The sequence below is a fragment of the Mastigoproctus giganteus genome, chromosome 4 (assembly GCF_048544385.1).
Source record: "Mastigoproctus giganteus isolate SK-2022 chromosome 4, ASM4854438v1, whole genome shotgun sequence".
Lineage (NCBI taxonomy): Eukaryota > Metazoa > Arthropoda > Arachnida > Uropygi > Thelyphonidae > Mastigoproctus > Mastigoproctus giganteus.
Window position 1 is genome coordinate 75550331 of NC_143578.1, and position 21173 is coordinate 75571503.

The 21173-nt window shown below is 32.8% G+C and overlaps 1 protein-coding gene across 4 annotated transcripts in view; it reads right to left on the bottom strand.

The window, feature by feature from the left end:
* Positions 1-2929: 2929 nt before the first annotated feature.
* The window catches only part of LOC150086843 (dual serine/threonine and tyrosine protein kinase-like), a 130332-nt gene continuing 112088 nt past the window's right edge, over positions 2930-21173 (bottom strand). For 3 of the 4 annotated variants that reach the window (XM_090371620.1, XM_090371618.1, XM_090371617.1), the window contains 2 exons: positions 18804-19007; positions 2930-3291 (listed from right to left, as the gene is read on the bottom strand). In XM_090371620.1, coding sequence (XP_090227746.1) covers positions 3215-3291; positions 18804-19007 — 281 coding nt within the window. In that variant the 3' untranslated portion in view covers positions 2930-3214. The remainder of the gene's footprint in view (positions 3292-18803; positions 19008-21173) is intronic. The other variant, XM_090371619.1, reaches the window with a different exon arrangement.

Genomic DNA, 21173 nt, shown 5'->3' on the forward strand with positions numbered 1-21173 from the left:
AGATTTGTTGTATGTTCTTTTTATCTTCATCTTTTAATATTGCTAGATATTATAATTTAGCAAATATAATTTAGTAGGTGCTTACTATTCATGTTTTTCCTAGAGAACAATAATGAAGACAGAACTGTTTAATATATTTATTGAACGTAACAGACAATGGTAAATACAAGCTCTGACAGCTATTAAAAATTTTGCTATAATACTTCATTTATATAAACATTTATGTATAAAATTTTATATACAATAGTAGCTTTCTTCCATTAAAATTTCAAAAGGGTTTTAATGAAATAAAGTGAAATGCAATAAAAAAAATTTCATGAAAAATTCCTACTTACTAATTCAGTTTTTATTTATATAGTAAAACCTCACTAATTCAGATCCTTTAATTTGTATTGCCTTTTTTGTGTGTGTGTTTGTGTTTTATTTATGCAGAACAAAAATTCTTCCTAAATGAGAATTTAAAGATACAATTCCAAAACTTTTTTCAGAATGGTTTAACAATCACTTTTTAAAAGTGATAAAACCATTCCAAAGGAAAAATTAATTGCAAATGAAACATTAAGAAATTTTTACCATTAGATAATGCGCCTGCGTATTCTTCCACTGACATTTTTTTAAAGTAATGGCAACATAGCGATTTTTCTTATCTCCCAATACCACAGCTCTCATACAATCTGTGGATCAGAAAGTCGTGCTCAGTCATAAATATCAATATCAAAGAAAGCAACTGAAGCTTATTCATTTATTATTATTTTTTTTTTTACTTTTTATTCTGACTAAATAGGACACCATAAGAGAAAAGACAGTAGCTAATTTTTTAAAAATGATAGCATAAACTGCTATTTATAACTGGGCTGCAAGTTAGAATGAAGTAAAGAAGAAGAGTATGAAAATGCTATCAATCCATCTACCAACTGTGATTGGTGGCCCAGTGCTTGGGGAGGAGGGGAGAAGAAATAGTCCTTATTATCACACAATATTTATGAATGCAGCAAGTTGTGACATAAGTGCGACAGTTTCTTGTGTTTGGTTTTCTTCAAAAACAAGAATAGAAATAGACTGAACATTGAACTAGATTTTTTTTAAATTTATTATTATTATTATTTTGATACAATTTTAAGAAAATGATTTCATTGTATAAATTAATATATGTTGCTGGATTGCTTATTTTTTATGAACTATAACTTGAAACATTTACATATCATACTATCCCCCCATTCGTGTGAATTACTGGGATTTTACTATATTGTCAAAATTATTATAAATGGCTTATTGTTATAAGATTAAATAAAGAGTGACAATGTTTTTTTTTTTTATATGCATTTATATTTTTATATTTTTGTGTCCCAAAATGCTACTGAAACGATAAACCAGTCCTCAACTATACAAAATTTGGGAAATACTGTATTAAATTATGACAATGTTCTTACTAATTGAGATGGAATCAAAGATGAAAACTGCCAAAATGCATTACACAATAGTGAAAGAAAAAAAAAAAAGGAATTTAGAGATACAAAAATGTGGCTAGAAGAAGATGAAGCTGGATATCATATGGTAATGAAAAAGAAATGCCATAGCATTCATGGAGAAAAGATCTGTAGGTAAAGAAGGAAGTGAAGAAGCAAAGGTTAAATTATAGTAAGTGAGAAGTTCCCTCAATGCTCTTATAAATTTTTCTAATTCTAATGAATAATTTGAAATTTTTTTATATTCTAATAAAAATACAGAAAGACAACAGCAACACTCAGAAAATTTAACTTCTTCAAAAACAACTGGGGACAGACTGTCTGCATATCATTAAATTTATAGAATGAGTAACATAATATAAAATGTGTAATGTAATAAATTATGATTATTACTATATTTAATACCACTCATATACCACGTGAAATTAAAGTAGAGCTTATTAAGCTATTCACCTAAACTACTATACATTAAGGTGACATTTCCGGCATCTTACCGATACCCATCATCAGACCATGCTGCTGAAGGACTCCTCTTGCCGATGCTCCCAGAAACCTGTATGCACATCAGGTGTGTTTTGACAAGCTTAATTAACATAACTACTCAGTGAAACATCAGCAAGAGTCTATCAGCAGCATGGTCTGATGATGGGTATCGGTAAGATGCTGAAACGTCACCTTAATGTATAGTAGTTTAGGTAAATAGCTTAATAAACTATATTATTAATTTCATGTGGTGCATCAGTGATATTAAAAAAGTAATAATCTTAATGGAAAACAACCACGTAATGTCCTTCCCCAACTATATTAAATAATAAATTATATTACTCATGTTCTATTTTATTTTATTTGAACTCTTTATATTTTGTTTTGCATATACAAATTTTCATAAAATCATTTTTTTAAGATACTTTAAGAAAGTGATTTCATTGTCCAAATTAACATATGTTGCTGGATTTCTTGTTTTCATGAACTATAACTTGAAAATATTTACATATCATTATATTTTATAATCCTGACTACCCCTACCCCCATTAATCTGAATTACCGAGATTTTACTGTACAATCAAACTTTACATATACTTTTTTCTTTTAAAAAGGAGGGGAAAACGTCTGAATTCTGTTTGTGGAAATTTGTAAAAATTGTCTTTTATTTTTTCTTAAATAAAAGAATAATCTACGCTAATGCACACTATTATGTAAACTGTTTATTCCAAATCACAGTTACAGTTAAAACTGCCTAAATAGAAAAATTATCACACAAACATGATGGTTCTGTTTAGAATATTATATATACACATGCATGTAAATAAAACACTTTTGGAAGAGAGGGCAATGAAAAATCCTTTATGTACACATTTTACAAAATGTTGCTTCTATCACCAGGTAGTTACGTTAATTAAGCTTGTCAATCAGCATGATATGCATTTTTGTAACAGTAAGTTACTGTAAATCATATCAAGAAAACAGATATCTAAAAGCAATTCAAGAATTAGTCCTAATTATTTAATCATAATATTGCAAATGTAAAAACAAATGAATGCTTCAAATATCAGAAGTCTTGATGACTGAGATGTCTAACATTCATTTTGGCACTGACAAGCAAAATTAATATTAAGAAATGCTTGTAAAGGTACTTCAAGACTCTTACTCAGATCACAGTCGTAAAGTTCACTACTAAGTACCTCTTTATTTGGCTGAAGGAAAGGGAAGACTTGAAAAATCACATGGGCAACAGTATATACAGACAGCTATCCAGGTGAGTATTCCACATCAACAAAGGAACTGGCAGAGAGAGTTTCCATCTCCGGGTGAAGCTCTTGAGAGCCTACATTCATAACACAGACACATAATGAATAGCAGCAAAGGATACAATATACAGTAAAACAAAAGGCTAAACAAGCTAAAGAAAAAAATAGGCTAAAGGAAAGGAAAGAATCAAATATAAACATGATTGAGAATATAAGGAGAAAGATCTGTTGAATGAAAGAAAAATATTTTGGAAATAGAATGTTTTCACATATTTGCATTCTTTGAAACATCAGCAGGCCTGAATAAATGTACTTCTTCAAGATATATGCCTCCATAATGCTTTTTAATTTTTTTCCTTTTACATTATAACATAATTCCAATTAACATTCATATATCCATCTGGTAAATTTGATAGGACCAATTGAAAATGTAGACATTTATGGAGAAAATAACATTTGCTGATTAACAAAGATTGCTATAAATGCTTCAGTGAGGTTTAGGCTATTTGTTTTCTGGACTTTTTTTTGTCATATTTTGGTCTGAAATTTGTGAATTTGATGTTAAAATTGAACTAAATAATCCTAATCATCAATCTTAATCACTTAGATGGTACAATTTTTAAATTTAAACTAACCTACTGCTTTTTTCCTCAATGGTTTAGTCTAAAAACATCATTGGTGTGTTCTTCTAAAAAGAATGTAAACCAATTTTTTAAATTTTATTTAGTGTGGGGGGGTACCACAATGGTTGTATGTGATGTTTCCTTTTCAGTAGGCATGATAAGCTATGTTGAACAGCTAGTTATATTCAGGACAGTTATGTGTTGCATCTCATTTTCCAAATAATGACAAAAATAACGTTCAAAACAATTATTTTATATATATAAAAAGGTGGGCAATAATAAATTTATCCTCAGAAAAATGAGATTGTATATTTCAGTGCTTAACCTCATGATTTTGGCCATTTGCTGTTAAAGATCAGTATTAATTAGTTAATGTTCAACAGCGTTGGTTCATGGCCACTGCTATAATTTCTGCAAAGTAAAGGTAACAATATCAGATAACACAAATAATTTACAGCATTCTACATTATTTATATAAAAAAAATGGAACATAATGATAATTTAAGCGTTATGATATAGCTTTGAAAACAAGTGTAAACCACAAATATGGATGCACGTTGAACCTGTAATGGGTGCAGAAAAATCCAGAACATGCACTGGCATATAACAGAAGTATGCTTCTGTGTAGCCCAGCCAACACTGTGTGAAATTTATATCACAGTGTTGGCTGGGCTACACAGCTGCAAGATCACAATGAAAGTCATTAGCTGTACACTTGTTTGGCAATTTATTCATGTGAAAATTTGAAATTTCACAAATTTGTAAAAGTGTATTTTCTAAAAATAGATGTTATTTTCTGATTATCTTCAGATTATTTTCTGAAAGACATTATCAGAGGATGCAAATATATATCACAATCTCTATATTCACTATTTTGCAGCACAAAGCGGAATGGAAAGTAAAATAAAAAATAAAAGTAAAATATATCACAATTATGCATGTTGTGAATCAGTTTATTCTAACTGAAGTGTGATGCATATAAAAGAATACACAAGTGTGTACAGAATTTGTAACATGTTCATGAAGATGTGGCCTTCCTGTCACATTCAACTGATGCTGTTTGGGAAACAGGGAAACTGAGAGTTAATGGTTAATGTAGGCTCTGGTGCAAAGTACACTATTCTCTGATGATTATTAAAAATGAATTTCATTATTTAAAAAATATACCTTAATATATTTTTTAAATAATGAAATTCATTTTTAATAATCAGCAAAAAATCAGAGAATAGTGTACTTTGCACCAGAGCCTACATTAACTCTCAGTTTATGTAGGCGCTGGTGCAAAGTAGACCCCTTGAAGAACTGCTTGATGTGCTACCATGACAGTTTCCTGTGGTGAATGATTGAGCACCTGGCTCATATGCAAGCTCTTAGTTGTCAAAATTTGCTTACTGCCCACAATCTGGACAGCAGGATCTCCAAACTTAACCACAAATAAGCAAATCAGTAATACAAAGCTGCAACCTGTGAGGTTCTATATGTTTGTAAAAAATCAAAGGTTAATTTTTAAATAATTTTATTTTTTCTTTCTCATTAGTCCCAAGAAAAAAACCAGGTTCTGCCATTGTTGAATTTAACTGGACTTCAAAATTTCTTACTCATCAGGTTTTTGAAGGTGACAGAAAATGTTAATTTGACAATTAAAATTTAAAGATATATTTATTAAGAAATATCAATTTGCAATGATTTTAAATACCTCTTTTCTTAAAGACTATAAGAGCAGATTTTCAGTTTCCAATCAATACTGCATAATGTGCTATATAGTAATTGTATCTGGAATGAAAAGGGGCAACTAGGTGACTTGCCATTGGCTAGTTCATAATTTTTAAGTTTTTAAAAGAAGTAATATGGTCTTTTTCTGACAGAGTTTTTAAATCCCATTCAAATAAAAATGATACTTTTTTTATATATCAATGTAGGTTATTTTGTTTTTACTAAACACAACAGCAGTTGATGCTGCCTGATCGTGACATCATTGAGCCTTGAGAAATTTAAAAGTGACAGGGTTCCCAGAATTTTCCACCGATACCTGCTGATTGTATATTCTAAAGGTCAGTTTTTGGAGCTTCCTAGCCAAAAAAAAAAACCCCTCTACTTAAAACTGGATGGGTAAATATTGCACAAAAAATATATAAAATGTTTTCTGGTCAATGTTTTCGTTTTCTCCCAATTAACATGTTTGCTAACATTTTTGAGAGAGTATGCCACATGCCAGCCATAATTTTTGGAATGTTCAGGAGCAACTCCTTTAATATCCACATAAAAATAATTAATGGCTGAAAAGTAGTAGTAGTAGTGGTATGTGATGCAAGAAAGCAAGTGTATGAGCTTATGCAGCATCAGCCAAAAGAAAAAAAAAAAAATCACACCATTCCCTCCAAATGCCTGTCCAGTTCCTCCTTAAATTTATTCAACCTATCAACTTCCACAACAACAGATGGAAGTTTGTTCCAGCAATTAACCACCCGCTGGCTAAAGGCAAATTTCCACACATCTATTCTACATCTGTCTTTTCTTAATTTGAATTTATGCCCCCTTAGATTCATAATCTGAACAAGTGGAAGGATCCCATCAGAATACAGTGTGCTCAACCCATTCAAGGCCTTATACATCCCAATCAGATCACTGTGCAGGTGCCTAGTCTCCAGCCACTACAATTTGCAGAACTTAAGCCTCTCTTGGTAAGAGGATCCCTTCATTCCCCTCACCCTTCTCTGTACACGCTCAAGTAAATCTACATCCTTCCTAAAATGAGGCTTCCAGACCTGTACACAGTACTCAAGGCGTGGCCTGACCATTGCCTTATACAGAGGGACAATCACCTCCTTCTCCCTGCTAGCAAAATTCCTATATATCATTGACAAAACCCCATGGCCTGTTCTGGCAGCCTGTCTGCATTGCTCAGAAAACTTCATATCTGACTGCACAATTACTCCCAGGTCTTTTTCATTTTCTACCACCTTAAGTGTAGTACCACACAGTTGGTACGTTTCTCTGGGGTTACTTTTACCCATATGCAGTACTTTGCATTTGTCAAGGTTAAACTTCAGTTGTCACTTCTTAGCCCATCTGCCCAAATTATCTAGATCCTGTTGCAGTAGCACACTGCCATTACTGTCATTAATAACCCTGCCAACCTTTGTATCATCTGCAAACTTCAACATTAAGCCTGATATACCTTAATCAATATCATTGATAAATATACAAAACAACAGTGGACCTAACACCGAACCCTGTGGGACTCCACTAATAACATTAGTCCACGAAGAGCAGCACACATTGATTACCACCCTCTGTCTTCTCCCACTTAACCATCCTTTTATCCATTGTAGCAACTTACCCTTAATACCATTAAGGCTTAGTTGTAAATACGAACAAACCTCAATTTCATCACAAGTTTCTTCCACATAAATAAATCAAGCAAAGAACAAATAAAGCTGTGCATCAGTCTTTACAGCAAATGGTTAACTATTAAAAAAAAAAAGTATTGCCACAACAGTGGAGTTCAAGCAGTGTGCTGATATTGAGTGGTTATTTATTTCATGCCTTTACTCTTACAGCACTCATTTATTGACCGTTTAACAATGCCTGCGTGAACAGCAGTTAACATGTTAAAGGGCATGTACAATAGTGCAAGTACTGACTTTTTCCGTATCTGCCTAAAGGAAAAAAAATTATAAAAAATAAATGTGTGTGTGTGTGTGTGTGTGTCAGACTACCTAAAACACTCAGAAATAAATTAACAGGTATGATTAGAAAACAAAAAAACACTTATTACAATCAACTTTTTATGGATAAGCAGATCACTCAAAAGGATAAATGGAACATTATAAATAACCTGTTAAGTACAAGGAAGAAATTATCAAGGGGAAATCAAATTAAAACACTATTAGAACAGATTTCTGGTACAAACAAACAATATGAGGCTGCAAATAGGTTTGCCAAAACTGTATTAGATCTCAATAGATATTATATTCATTATTGCCAAAATTCCTTTAATCAACAAGATAGTCTTCCTCAGATAGTGAACTCTTGTGTAGTTTTAACTCCACAATATACTGAGATTCTTAAGATTATAGAACAGTTAAAGAACAAGAAATCTTACAGATTGGACTGTATTACAGTAACCGAAGTAAAGAGAAATAAAGAACAGTTCTCTGTTCTCTTGGTGGAGTCTATAGCACGGATGTTAGAGTCGGGAAGCTATCCTACAAATTTACTTTCATTTAAGGTAATACCTATATACAGGGTGTATCGTAAATAGTGGTCCAGAGTAAAGGAGTCGGTACACTGTGTTCTTAGGTACCACGTACCGGAATTTCAGTTACTTTTAGTCAAGATTCTCAGAAAAAAATAAATTTCATTTTTTTTTTAAATTTCTGTGTCTTGCATCACTAATTTGCCTATAATTTCAACAAATATCAAAATTTTTTAATTCTGTTTTTTTATTATTACTCCTGAATAGGTGCACTATCGTAAACGAATACATTCGACTAATTTAAAGTCAAAGGTTTTTAAAGAAATTCATTTTTTTCCTATTTCGATACTCATCTCCAAAAAGTCATGTGACTTTAGGTGCATATTGTCTAAAAAAAAATGTACTACACTGTCAGTGCCCATTAATTTAAAAAAAATCATTATTAAATCAAGATTCTAAAATGGTACAACATTAATTGCTAACAGTTCAGAAAAAAAAAGTTATTGGCATTTAAAACAAAAAGCAGCTTAATTGCCTAAGATATTTTGGATTCAAAGCTTTTTTATTTTAAGTTCTTTGATTGGGTTTTTTGAAATAAAACATTCTTTTCAAATTAACTATTTATTTCAACTAAACGAAATGCTCAAAATGGCCACCATTAGCAGTGATGCATGCTCTGCATCGCCGAATAAAAGATCGTTTGAGTCTGCGAGCAAATCCGTTTGCATTAATTTCTTCAGCCGCTGTTTGAATCCTTTGACACAATTGTTCGACAGAAGTGATTTCCTCTTTGTAGACCTTTTCTTTCAGACACCCCCAGTAGAAAAAATCTAGGGGGTTGAGATCCGCTGAACGTGGTGGCCAATCCATCTTTGTGGAAAAGTTTGATTTAAATGTTCTCGTACAATAACAGCGAAGTGAGCGGGACAGCCATCATTCTGCAGCCACATTGTGTCTCGTATTTCTTGGTCAACATCTCTCAATAACTCAGGGAGGTCGTTTCGCAAAAAAATTAAATAGTTTTCCCCATTCAATGTATCGGGTAGCTCAAAAGGGCCAATTATTTGCCCTCCAATGATCCCTGTCCACAAGTTTATTTTTAATTGATACTGGGATCGATCTTACCTCATTAAATTGGGATTTTCCAGCTGCCAGCTGTGTAGGTTATGCATATTAAAATAACCATCTTTTTTATATGATGATTCGTCACTCCATAAAATCTATGGAAATTTATTTTTTTCCGAGAATCTTGACTAAAAGTAACTGAAATTCCTGTACGTGATACCTAAGAACACAGTGTACCGACTCCTTTACTCTGGACCACTATTTACGATACACCTTGTATAAAAAGAGATCACCAGATGACTTTTGCAATTATAGACCAATAACAATAGTCAGTTATAAATAAGATAATAGAAAATTATATTTTTTCCCCATATAAGCAAACAACTCTCTATTCTCATATCAGAAGGGCAAGAGCACACAGACATCATTAGAGAATTTAGTAGACTCTTTTAACTTACATTTAAACAACAATAACTTCATAATGATTTTATTTATAGATTTGACTAAAGCATATGACTTAATTGATATCTCAATCAACTCTTAGCATGTTATTTAACCAAAAGAAAAATAACAGTTGAAATAGAAAATACAAAGGGAAAATCATATAATGTAAAGAGAGGAGTACCTCAGGGCACTCATGCAGGGCCAATCATGTTCAACATCTATATAAATGACATATTCAAAGTAATAAAGAACTCCTTTATAAAAATTTATGCAGATGATATAATCTGCATAAATTTTTATAAATTTATGCAGATTATACAATTGGAAAGAATCTGACAAAAATGGCTAAAGATTTACAGCAGGATGTAATACATTTACAAACTTGGTTGCATGATAATAAATTAGCACTCAGCTTTGAAAAAACAATTTTTGGTAATTAGATCTCCTCATCAAACTTGGACATTCATCCCTCTATTAAATTACATAAACATGAATGCCCATATGATCAGAATTTCCAGAATTGCAAATGTAACTGTGGAAGAAGTTTCAAATAATTGTTACCTTGGGTTATGGACTGACTACAGTCTATGTTGGGCAATGCATACAACAAATTTGTACAAAAAAAATGAGATTTTATGTGTACTTTTTTTACTACATTAAGAATAAGTTAAATCTTAGAACAAAAGTTACCTTATATTATGCATTAGTGGACTCCCAAATCAATTATTTATTAAATGTATGGGCACGAACAAATATAACTGAAATAAGGGTAATAAACAACTTAATTAACAGAATTTTGAGACTTTTAATGGGGACAAACTTTTGGAATGACCTGAATAAGAGAAGGCAATTTTTGTTGAAATATAAAATACTTTATCCAGTTCAAAAACTGAAGTTAAATTTAATCTTGAAAAATCTTAACACTATTTTTGAAGAGTCGAATCTGCAAAGGAATGTCTCACATAATTTAAGGAACCCAAAAGCAATTGTTTTGCCTCACCCTAGAGTACTAAATAGATTTGGAGATAGGCATACAATGAATATAATAAACAACTTGTTGGCTAGTGTAGATTTCAGGCTCAGGAGAAGTTATTCTAGCTCCAAATTAAAATTCTTAATAAGAAAATTTTTGATACTCAGTGATACAGTAGATTAGAATTGCTATGCAGATAAATTACTATCTCTGTTTGCAGTGTGGAATGTACTATGTGTTGTTTGTTTGTTATCTGGTTTTTAGGAGCATTAGCAACTAAAGCCATATTGCTCCGTGAATATGCGGTCATCATTCCTGACCTTTCCGCATCCTCCGTATTTGGTGGTGATGGGCTCGAACCCCGGTCTAATCAAGAAGCGTGTGATATGCACTGCTGCTCCTTCCCACCTGGCTACGGAGGTGCCTACTATGTGTTGTGATTTCATTATCTTTTCTGTTAGGTAACAAATTTGTATGCAAAAACTGTTGTAAATGAAGAATTACAACTTGTCAAGAAATTTACTTTTCTTAACAAGTTCATTTATTATAAACAAATTCTCTTGATGAAAATAAATTGTATTGTATTATTAATAATAGTAATAATAATAAGCTTGCTTTCTTGCATCATTTGCCACTAATACTAATTTATTCATGAGGATTATAACCTACTTCTCTGGTGTAGTTGATTATTTAAGAGTTGATAATTGTGTACATGGTAAGCTTTTATTACTGTAAGTATTTCAGTCATTAACAAAAAAATAAAAGATCTGATCTAATCCCCATTAAGTACGCTGGTTGAAATGGTTGGAGGGACAATAATTTAAGTTATATAATCTGAAATCCATTTTAAATTGACGCCATGTATTGTAAAGCTACTATTGTAAATATGCAGCTGTGAGTTCCTGTCAATCTTGGAAACATTATATAAGGCAATCATAGAACAGATAAATAACAGATATACATTCAACAAAAAGTTTAATTAACAAGTTTTGAAGCCTTTGCATTAATTTTTAACAGTGATCTGAAGTCTTTTCTGCAGCATACATTAAGAAAATCAACCAGCTACTGGGAACAAGAGTGATGTAGTGCACATGCAGAAGAACCATAGAATTTATTCAAATTAAATGTGAAAAAGTGACTTTTTTTCAAAGAAACTTCTGACTGGGAAACATTTTTTGAGCTAAAATTCTATTTTGGAATGATGAAAATCGGTAAAGATTTTTATTCATCTTATATACAAATTGATGTGGGGCACCATGGTAATGAAACAAGTTGTACAGCAAACATACATCATCTGGACCATTTTGTTTTCCCCTTTCCTTTACTAACAAGAAAGTAAACCATATTCAAATTTTACTTAACAGTTAGAAAAGAAAAGAGAGAACTAAAAATGTTCCAGACGATATAGTTTTTGTGCAACTCATTTGATCATTATGGTGCCCCACATCAATTTGTATATAAGATGGATAAAAATCTATCATTTTTGGTCATTTCAAAATACAGTTTCAGCTCAAAAAAAAAAAAAAAAAAAAAAAAAAGTTTCCCAGTGTACACAAAAAAATACATATTTCCCTGACAAGAGATGATATCCTAACAGCTTCCATGTTTTGAAAATACTTAAAATTCCAAAGTATTTCTTATTTTTATCCTGACCAATGAGGTGATCCCTGTGCAACTTCCTAATGGCTTATAATGTAACTGTGATAAACAGTCTTTGGTGCAACAACCACTCAGACTATGGTGCACTAATTTTTTATAGTACTCTAGTCTAGTCATGCATTTTGTAATAACTGAAAGCAAAGTGGAGGATAAATTGTGGATGGGATCTATCCAGTTAAAGGCGGCGGCAAAGGAAGTAAGCAAACCCTTAGCCATAATTATGAGAGCATCCTTGGACTAGAGAGGTCCCCATAGATTGGAGATATGCAAATGTATCTCTAATTCATAAAGAGGGATAAAAGGGTGACAGGTAATTACATACCTGTTAGTTTAACTTCTGTTCCAGGGAAAATAATGGAATCACTGGTTAAAGAAGCATTGCAGGATCATCTAGACAACACTGCAGAAATAATTCAGACACAGCATGGGTTTGTTAAGGGGAAATCTTGTCTGATCAATCTGATCAGACACTATGATGTAATCAAAAAGGAACTGGATGCAAAATATAATTTTGATATCATATATTTGGATTTCAGGAAAGCTTTTGATACTGTTGCACATGGAAAGACTACTGTACAAATTGGAGCAGTATGGCATTAAGGGCAAGTGATGAAGGTATATCAGGCTTAATGTTGAAGTTTGCAGATGATACAAAGGTTGGCAGAGTTGTTAATGACAGTATGCTGCTGCAACAGGATCTGGAAAAGTTGGGCAGATGGGCTGAGAAGTGGCAACTGAACTTTAACATTGACAAATGCAGTGTACTGCATATGGGTAGCGGTAACCTCAGAGAAATGTACCACCTGTGTGGTGCTACACTCAGGATAGCAGAGAACAAAAAGACTTGTGGGTAATTTTGCAGTCAGATATGAAGTTTTCTGAGCAGTACAGCCAGGTGTCAGAGCAGGTCATGGGGCTTGTCAATGATATACAGGAATTTTGCAAGCAAGGATAAGGTGATTATCCCTTTATATAAGGTAATGGTCAGGCCACACCTTGAGTACAGGTCTGGAAGCCTCATTTTAGGAAAGATGTAGAATTGCTAGAACAAGTATAGAGAAGGGCAACAAGACTGGTGAGGTGGAACAAAAGAGTGCTCTTACCAAGAAAGCCTGCAAATTGCAATGTCCGGAGACTAGGCACCTGTGAGGTGATCTGATTGAGGTGTATAAGGCCTTGAATGGTTTGAGCAAGCTCAAGATGATGGGATTCTTCCTCTTTCTCAGATTACGAACCTGAGGGTGCATGAATTCAAATTGAAAGACAGTTCTAGGATAGATGTGCGGAAATTTGCCATTAGCTAGTGGGTAGTTGATTGCTGGAACAAACTTCCATCTGTCGTTGTGGAAGTTGATAGCTTAAATAAATTCAAGGAAGAACTGGAGAAACGTTTGGAGCATGGGTGAAATGGGAAGAGTTTTTTTATTTTTTTTGGCTGACTGTATAAGCTTGCTTTCTTGCATCATATGCCTCTGCTAATGCTAATTATGCCTTAAAAGGTTGTGAATGTGGGCTGATATGCATGTTATACAAGCTAAAAAATCCTGCAGTGAATCCTTGGGGGGGGGGGGGGAGTTTAAGAATTCCTCTAGTCTGTGATGTGATCTGAACTAAGTAAGTCAAGTGGCAAGACTATCGTACTGGCATGGAAGACCAGAGAAATGGGACATTTTTTATAATAAGAATGACATTTGGCAACATATATGATAATTAACACAAAAGTGGCAAATCTCATTCTGAAAAGTCTAGTCTATCTATTGCAGGATAGCAAATACTGATTATATCTTTCTGTAAAATAAGAGTGATATAGGCCCATTTATCTTATAATCTTAATAACTGACACCTTAACCTATCCTATATGATTGCAAATTAGTTATCAAGAATTTCAACATCCTTATTATTTTTTTAATATAAATGATTCCTTACAAGTTTATATATACTGGAAACTACTGTATTTTTCAGTTCTCAAGTGGAAACTATTTTGGAGGTGGCATAAGAAAAGAGAAAATTTATTTTATCTACATCCCCTACAAATGTACCCAGTTCCTCCAAAGCTATTTTGCTTCAAAGTGAAAAATACTCCTTCGCTCGCTCGTGCACACACTGAACGAGACACTATTATCTGAACACATGAAGAGTCATATTAGTAGGGAGAAATTATGTATTTAACTGAACAGGTGAAATAAACAGAGAAAAGGTTGTAGTTCTAGTTCTCTTTATATTCATAAATAATTTACTTTTTACATAAAATATGCAATAATTTATTCCAGTTTTATTAAAACAAAAAGGCATTAGTTGCTATTCATTTTATAGCTATACACAGTGTTTTTGTATATGTTTATATCCCTTTTTATGCAGAATTGGAATTAATGTTTTATTAAAAATGCTAAAGTTCGTGTAACGTGATATCAACGATCATTCATGCATAAATTTTATGTTCTTCTCACACTGTTCTTAATGTAAGTAGAGTGCCCTAACTCGACTGAAATAAATCAGATGCTGCTCCAGTTGATAAGAAGTCCTTTTTAATTTAAGCACAGTGTTCCAGCTGTTAAACTTCCAATAAAGTTTTCAAAACTGTTAGGATGGTCATTATTGATTAAAAGTTAAAGAACATTTATAATATTGTTTTCTAGTTAATATTTTTCAATTCAAGAAGTAAAAAAGATTGTACTCAAGTATAATTGAGTGCAATCTTTTTTGTAATCTAAACTAATATCATATTAAATGGTCATATTTTGATAGATATAGGTCATGTAAGCCGAAATTGCTACTTTATACTAATAGTATAAAGTAGCATTTTCTAAATACTAACTGCATATTTAGGATTACTTTATACTAAAAGTATTAAATATACAGTCTTTCCAAAAGTAAAGAAATTGTAATAAATCTAGAAGAATAAATATCTTGCCAATGCCTAGTTTGATTAAATATATAATATATATTCTAGACATTGCAAAACTAAATGATATGCCATTATATACTACATCAAGAGAATACAATTACTTTGAAAGCCCAAATTTTTTGATATATTGGGTTGGCATTAGTGATTCTTGTGTCGTTAAACATAAGAGGTTTTTTTTTTTTTTACTTCTTAGTGAAGCATTCTAATGAGAAAATTTTGTAATACTACTGAGCAGCATGTTTCTTGCATGAAAAAAGGTTTTATCAAACTGTAATTTTTTTTTTTTTAAAGTATGGCATGTGTTTAAACGAGATTCAGTTGCAGCAAGATCAACAAAGCAAAGTAAGTAAATAAGCTTGAACAGTCTAGTTCGGTGATAAACTATAAAAAGTGAGTTGTTGGCAGAAAGCCATGAGGGCACTTTAATATGCACAGGAAGTGATTATTTGTAGCCCAAGGAAATCTTGCAAAATAACTGTCATAACAGCTGGATTTAAACAGATATCCACATTTAGCTTGTTTGACAAGATTTAAAACTTTTCTTACAAAATCAGGTGCAACAATCCTTGACCAAAGGCTGACAAAGAAAAGTGATTCACCTTTTGTGTTTTGTGATCTGGAAAATAATGCAACAGTTATTCGGCAATGAAGTGCATTTCCACCTTAGTGGCTACATCAGTCAGTAAACATGATATTTCAGGTGCGGCAGTGAAAACCTCCATACAGTCATGAAGAAGCTGTTGTTTGTTTGGTTTTTAGGAGCATTAGCAACTAAGGCCATATTGCTGCAGGACATGCGGTGGTCAATCCCTGACCTTTCCGCATCCTCCGTATTTGGTGATGATGGGCTTGAACCCTGGTCTAATCAAGAAGCGTGTGCTACGCACTGCTGCTGCTTCCCACCTGGCTACGGAGGCGCCTAGTCGTGAAGAAACCTTTGCATCATGAAATATGCAGTTCTATCAGCTGGATATCATTTGACCAGTCTCCCTGGATAACACAGTCAATGTGAAATGATATTTCACATTGACTATTTTGTTCCATTTCTTCAAGGCATCGGAATGGACATGGAAGAAACATTTTCAAAACAAGATGGGATTATACCATATATGTGAATGCAGTTTTTGATTTCCAGGAGCATTTTATTGATTGGGTCACACTTGTACAAACCTTTTCTAAGGTTTGTACAAGAATCATATACCAGATAATTTTTCTTGGAAAATAAAACTCCCATATCCTCATTTAATGGCATCAAATTAACTGAAGCCAGTGCAACGTATACCAAAAAATAAAAGCATTCCAAACTGTTGTCTTTTCTTCATGTATTATGTATATTATTATACATAATATATTTCTTATTTAACAAGAATATAAACAGATTGATTATAAATTATTTTAAATGTTTATTGACCCCGATTCAAAAATTTATCCAAATATAATATGCATATGATAATTCTTATTTAAATATATTCCTTTAGTAGTGACAGTAGGGAACAAATCTTAGAAATGTTTGGTCAACTCCTCATTATATGTGGTACAAGTCTATAGCCCATGTTGGTAAGAAGATTTATAAAGGACTTCAAATAAGGGTGTTGTCGAGAAGGTTTTTTTTTTTTTTTTGACTTTGGCACAAAGTTTATGGTAGGATTCTCCATATTGGCAGCATCATATGTGCATAACAATAGCAATAAAAATCCATCAAAACTCAGTTCTCCTGAGATTCAGAAAAGTTGTGCTGCTGCAGTTCATATCACACAAATAAGGGCAATGGGATATTTTTCAAGAGAACAGATAGTATTATGTGGATTTTTTTTTGTTTTTTTAATTTATTAAACTTGGCAATCCCAGCCACTTCTCTGAATACTGTACAAATTCTTTATATAATACATATAATATAGCACAATAAGATAAAATGTGGAGCTAGCACAGAGAGGACACACTTGTAAGATGGACAGATGCCACACAGGGACTGATCAGATGATTTTTTTTTTTTTTTTTTTGGTTTTTTTTTTTAAGGAGCATTAGCAACTAAGGCCATATTGCTCCGGGATATGCGGTGGTCATTCCTCGACCTTTCCGCATACTCCGTATTTGGTGGTGACGGGCTCGAACCCCGGTCTAATCAAGAAGCATGTGCTACGCACTGCTGCTCCTTCCCACCTGGCTACGGAGGCGCCCCTGATCAGATGAACACCCACTAATGGAGAATTGCAGCCGATGGCCCTGCTGTTTATATTGTCCCTAGGTTTTCCCTCTGCTTAAGTGCAATAATTATATAGACTAATGATCCCATTCCTTGTAACAGTATTCTTCATTTATTAAGAAGGCACACGTTGAAGTTCTCAAATTGCACAAAGATGAAGCAGCCACTTGACAGAAACTCATTTTTGGAGTATTATCAATGTGCAGCAATGAATGCACCTACCTCCACCTCAATATGAGGGATAAAGGCAATTCTTACAGAAGGACTGCCATGTATAAAAGTGGGACACCCAATACACACTAATGTTTGCATGACTGCTCAGGCAGTTCAGGATCCACTTTATTACTTACTTTATTCACAGCACAGACAGATGACCATGAGTAACAATGTCCAGAATGACAGTTTCTTTCTTTCTTTCTTTGAAAACTCTTTATAAATATTGCATATTTACATGCTCTCATCAAAGAAACTGCTCAGAAAGCTAAAGAGGGTGGTCAAAAATAGAGATAATGAACATGTCCTGAGTTCAGCTTTCTAATACCATTCATAATTTCATTAACCAAATTGGTGCTGTTACTGGTTCAAGAGGGGCAGCAATTATATTTGTAGCCATGTGAATTGAGGCCTCACAATAAAACTTGGTTACTATGTTTTCTTGTATGAAGATTAATATGTTTATGTCAAAAAGGTTATATATTTTAATAAGTTACTCTTTACACTACATCTTATGGTTATGTAGACATTGTAGCAGTTCTTTTTCACTCTACAAATATAATTATTTTATATTAAAAAGTAACGTATTTCATGAAATATGGAAGCACTGGGTTTTTATTATCAATTTTTTTTCTCCAAACAGGAATGGTATTGCACTTGCCACGGCATATGGACTAGTAAAAATGACTTGCAGCATTTAATGAATTGATAATAATAAGTGTCAATGAATTGCATCTTTCCGCTTATGCAGCAATATCTAAAAATATGTACAAATATCTTTGTATATATTTTAAAATTCAGATTTATCTAGCTTCATAAATTTACCCGTATTATTTCAGGTATAATTTAAAATTAAAAGTGCACATCTTTTCTTTAAGTTTCAAGATCACATATTCCACATCACCTGAGATTTTCAAATTGTGCAATACTTGAAGGCACTAAACAATTAAATATACTAGTATCTTCTCAGGCTATCCCAAAAAAAAAAAAAAAAAACAAACAAACTGGCAATGCCATAAACAGTACTAAAGACAATCTTAATTAAAATTTTCACGTACCAAACTTTTTCCTTTTACTTTATAATACATAACTATCCTTAATATATTACATTAAGTTATCACAAAATAAAAAGATCATATTTACAATAAAAATGAGTATATTTATGTCACGATTAATGTTTTTGTAACATGAAAATTATTTATGTACCACCAGTAAAAAACACTAGTATGTTCTGTGGAAAAACTGGTTATTATTAATTAATTATGCCAGTGTTTTTACAGTGGCGGATGACGAGAAAAACGCTTACGTCTATATGAACATGAAACCTTTTTTTGATTATCTTGATACACACTTTGCTCTTGTGGATGTAAACGATAATATTCCATAATAACTTTCAGTCTTGGTTCCACATCTCCAAGTAGAGGACGATGACTAGGGTCTCCTGCCCAACATTCTTCCATAAGCTTCCAGCAGTTGATATCAAAATGTGCTAAACGTTCAGGCCTTGCACCTGTGAAATATAACATATAATAACTATTAAATAATTTTGTAAAGTGATCAATATTCCAAAACAAAATTACATAAATAAGACAAATTGATATTCAGCATTTCAAATGTTTATGGTAACCTATTAGCATCTGAGTTAGGAATCTGGAATAAAACTTTCTCCTGTATAAAAGTGGATTGGCTGATCATGCTGGGACTTCCACTGCATTTCAAGGTTGTTTGTTTGTTATTTGGTTTTTAGGAGCATTAGCAACTAAGGCCATATTGCTCCGGGATATGCGGTGGTCATTCCCTGACCTTTCCGCATCCTCCGTATTTGGTGGTGACGGGCTCGAACCCCGGTCTAATCAAGAAGCGTGTGCTACGCATTGCTGCTCCTTCCCACCTGGCTACGGAGGCGCCGCATTTCAAGGACAATTTGATGATTGTTGAGTGATTAAAAAACCCTCTCCACTTATAACTGAACAACTAAGCAGTGAAAAAATCACTTGAGATATGACAATAATCCTCATGTGTCTATTTATGTAACTTGGATGAAACAAGCAATTTATTTTCTATTCTGATTTACGGACTGGGAAAATTATTTTTGACATCATGCTTCCTATGGGAAATTAGTATTTATCACAGAACATGAAGAATTTCATTATAAAACAAGGGGAATTTCAATAAGAAATTGCTCATGTTTTATAATAAAAACTCTTAGGCCTATGTCATTCAATATTTCAGTATTGAATAATATAAGCTAAAGCTATTGAACTGCACCATAAACAAGAACCAGAATTATTACTTTTAAGCTGATGTCTATCTTTTGTTTAAATGACTTTTTTTTTTAAAATAAAATATAACCATAAGATATGAAATTTGTGGTGTAAAAATCCCTATATGATCACATGAATTTTGAAATTAGCTTAAAAATAATATATTGTGAATGTGATTTGTTTTTAGAGTGTTTGGAATAAGTACTGATCAGAAACAATAAAATAAAAGAGTAAAATAATTAACAATACTCAAAATTTCTTCCATAAACCAAAAAAGAAAAAGAGTAGCATATTGTAGACTTTTTTTTTTTTGGGTAGTTGTTGGCGCATCGGCTTCCGTGGCCATAATGCACCCCCAAGGTTTTTGCAGTACTTTGATCCAAGCCCGAGGCGGGATTCGAACCCGCGACCTTTGGGTTGCCAGGCAGGCACTTTACCCACCTGGCTAGCCCGGTCGGCATATATTGTAAACAACTCAAATACTTTATGTAACAGTTTTTAGTTAACCAAACGTTAAATGATTAGAATCAGAATTAAGTCTAAAGCAATCAATACACAATAATCATAATTTCAACCTTTTGGGATCACAGATCAAAAATAAGTTCATATGGAAGTGTATGAAAATGATGAACAATCATAATCAATAATAATATATCACATATAAAATTGATGTGACTGCAGCTTAGTGGTCAGTTTGAAAGCACAGCGTTACTGATGCAAGGTGTTTGAATTAACAATTATACCAAAAATATGGTAATGTTCTTATACTCTTTATCTTGTAAGTTTCTCGGCCCATATGTGAATAATCTGGAATATAAGAGAAAATACAAAAAATAATTAAATCGATTTTTTTCATTCTTTATAGTGGTTCTCTTGGTTTTTTTGAAGGGGTGGGAGCATGGAATTGTCAAAGGCAGTTTGTCAAATTGCCTTAGTGCTTGAATTGTGTGTAGCATGTAAGCAGATCAACTTGTATCCTGTAGCAGCATGTATATATGAGTTATGGCAATAAAAAAGAACACAAAATGAGGGAGCCCAAAAATGGCTTTATTTTTATTAAAAGTAATCCCACCTAATTTAATGCAATTATTATACTATTCTAAAAGTTTCAGAAAACAGCGAAGTCATCCAAAGATGATGTTCAGTTCAGCAGTTACATTTTTCTTTATGTCCTCAACATCTGAAATCTCTTTCCTTTGAGAGCAGTTTTCACCTTGAGAAAAAGAAAGAAGACTGCTGGTAGCTAGTTCAGGAGAGTAGCATGGATCTTTGATCTGTACAATGCCATGTTTTGCCAGAAATATCTTCATGACAAGCATGAAATGGGCAGAGACACTGTTGTGGAACAAGAACCAGCTACCTTTCTCTTGAAATTGTGGCTTCAGCGAGGCAGTGGACTTCAATAGTCTTTG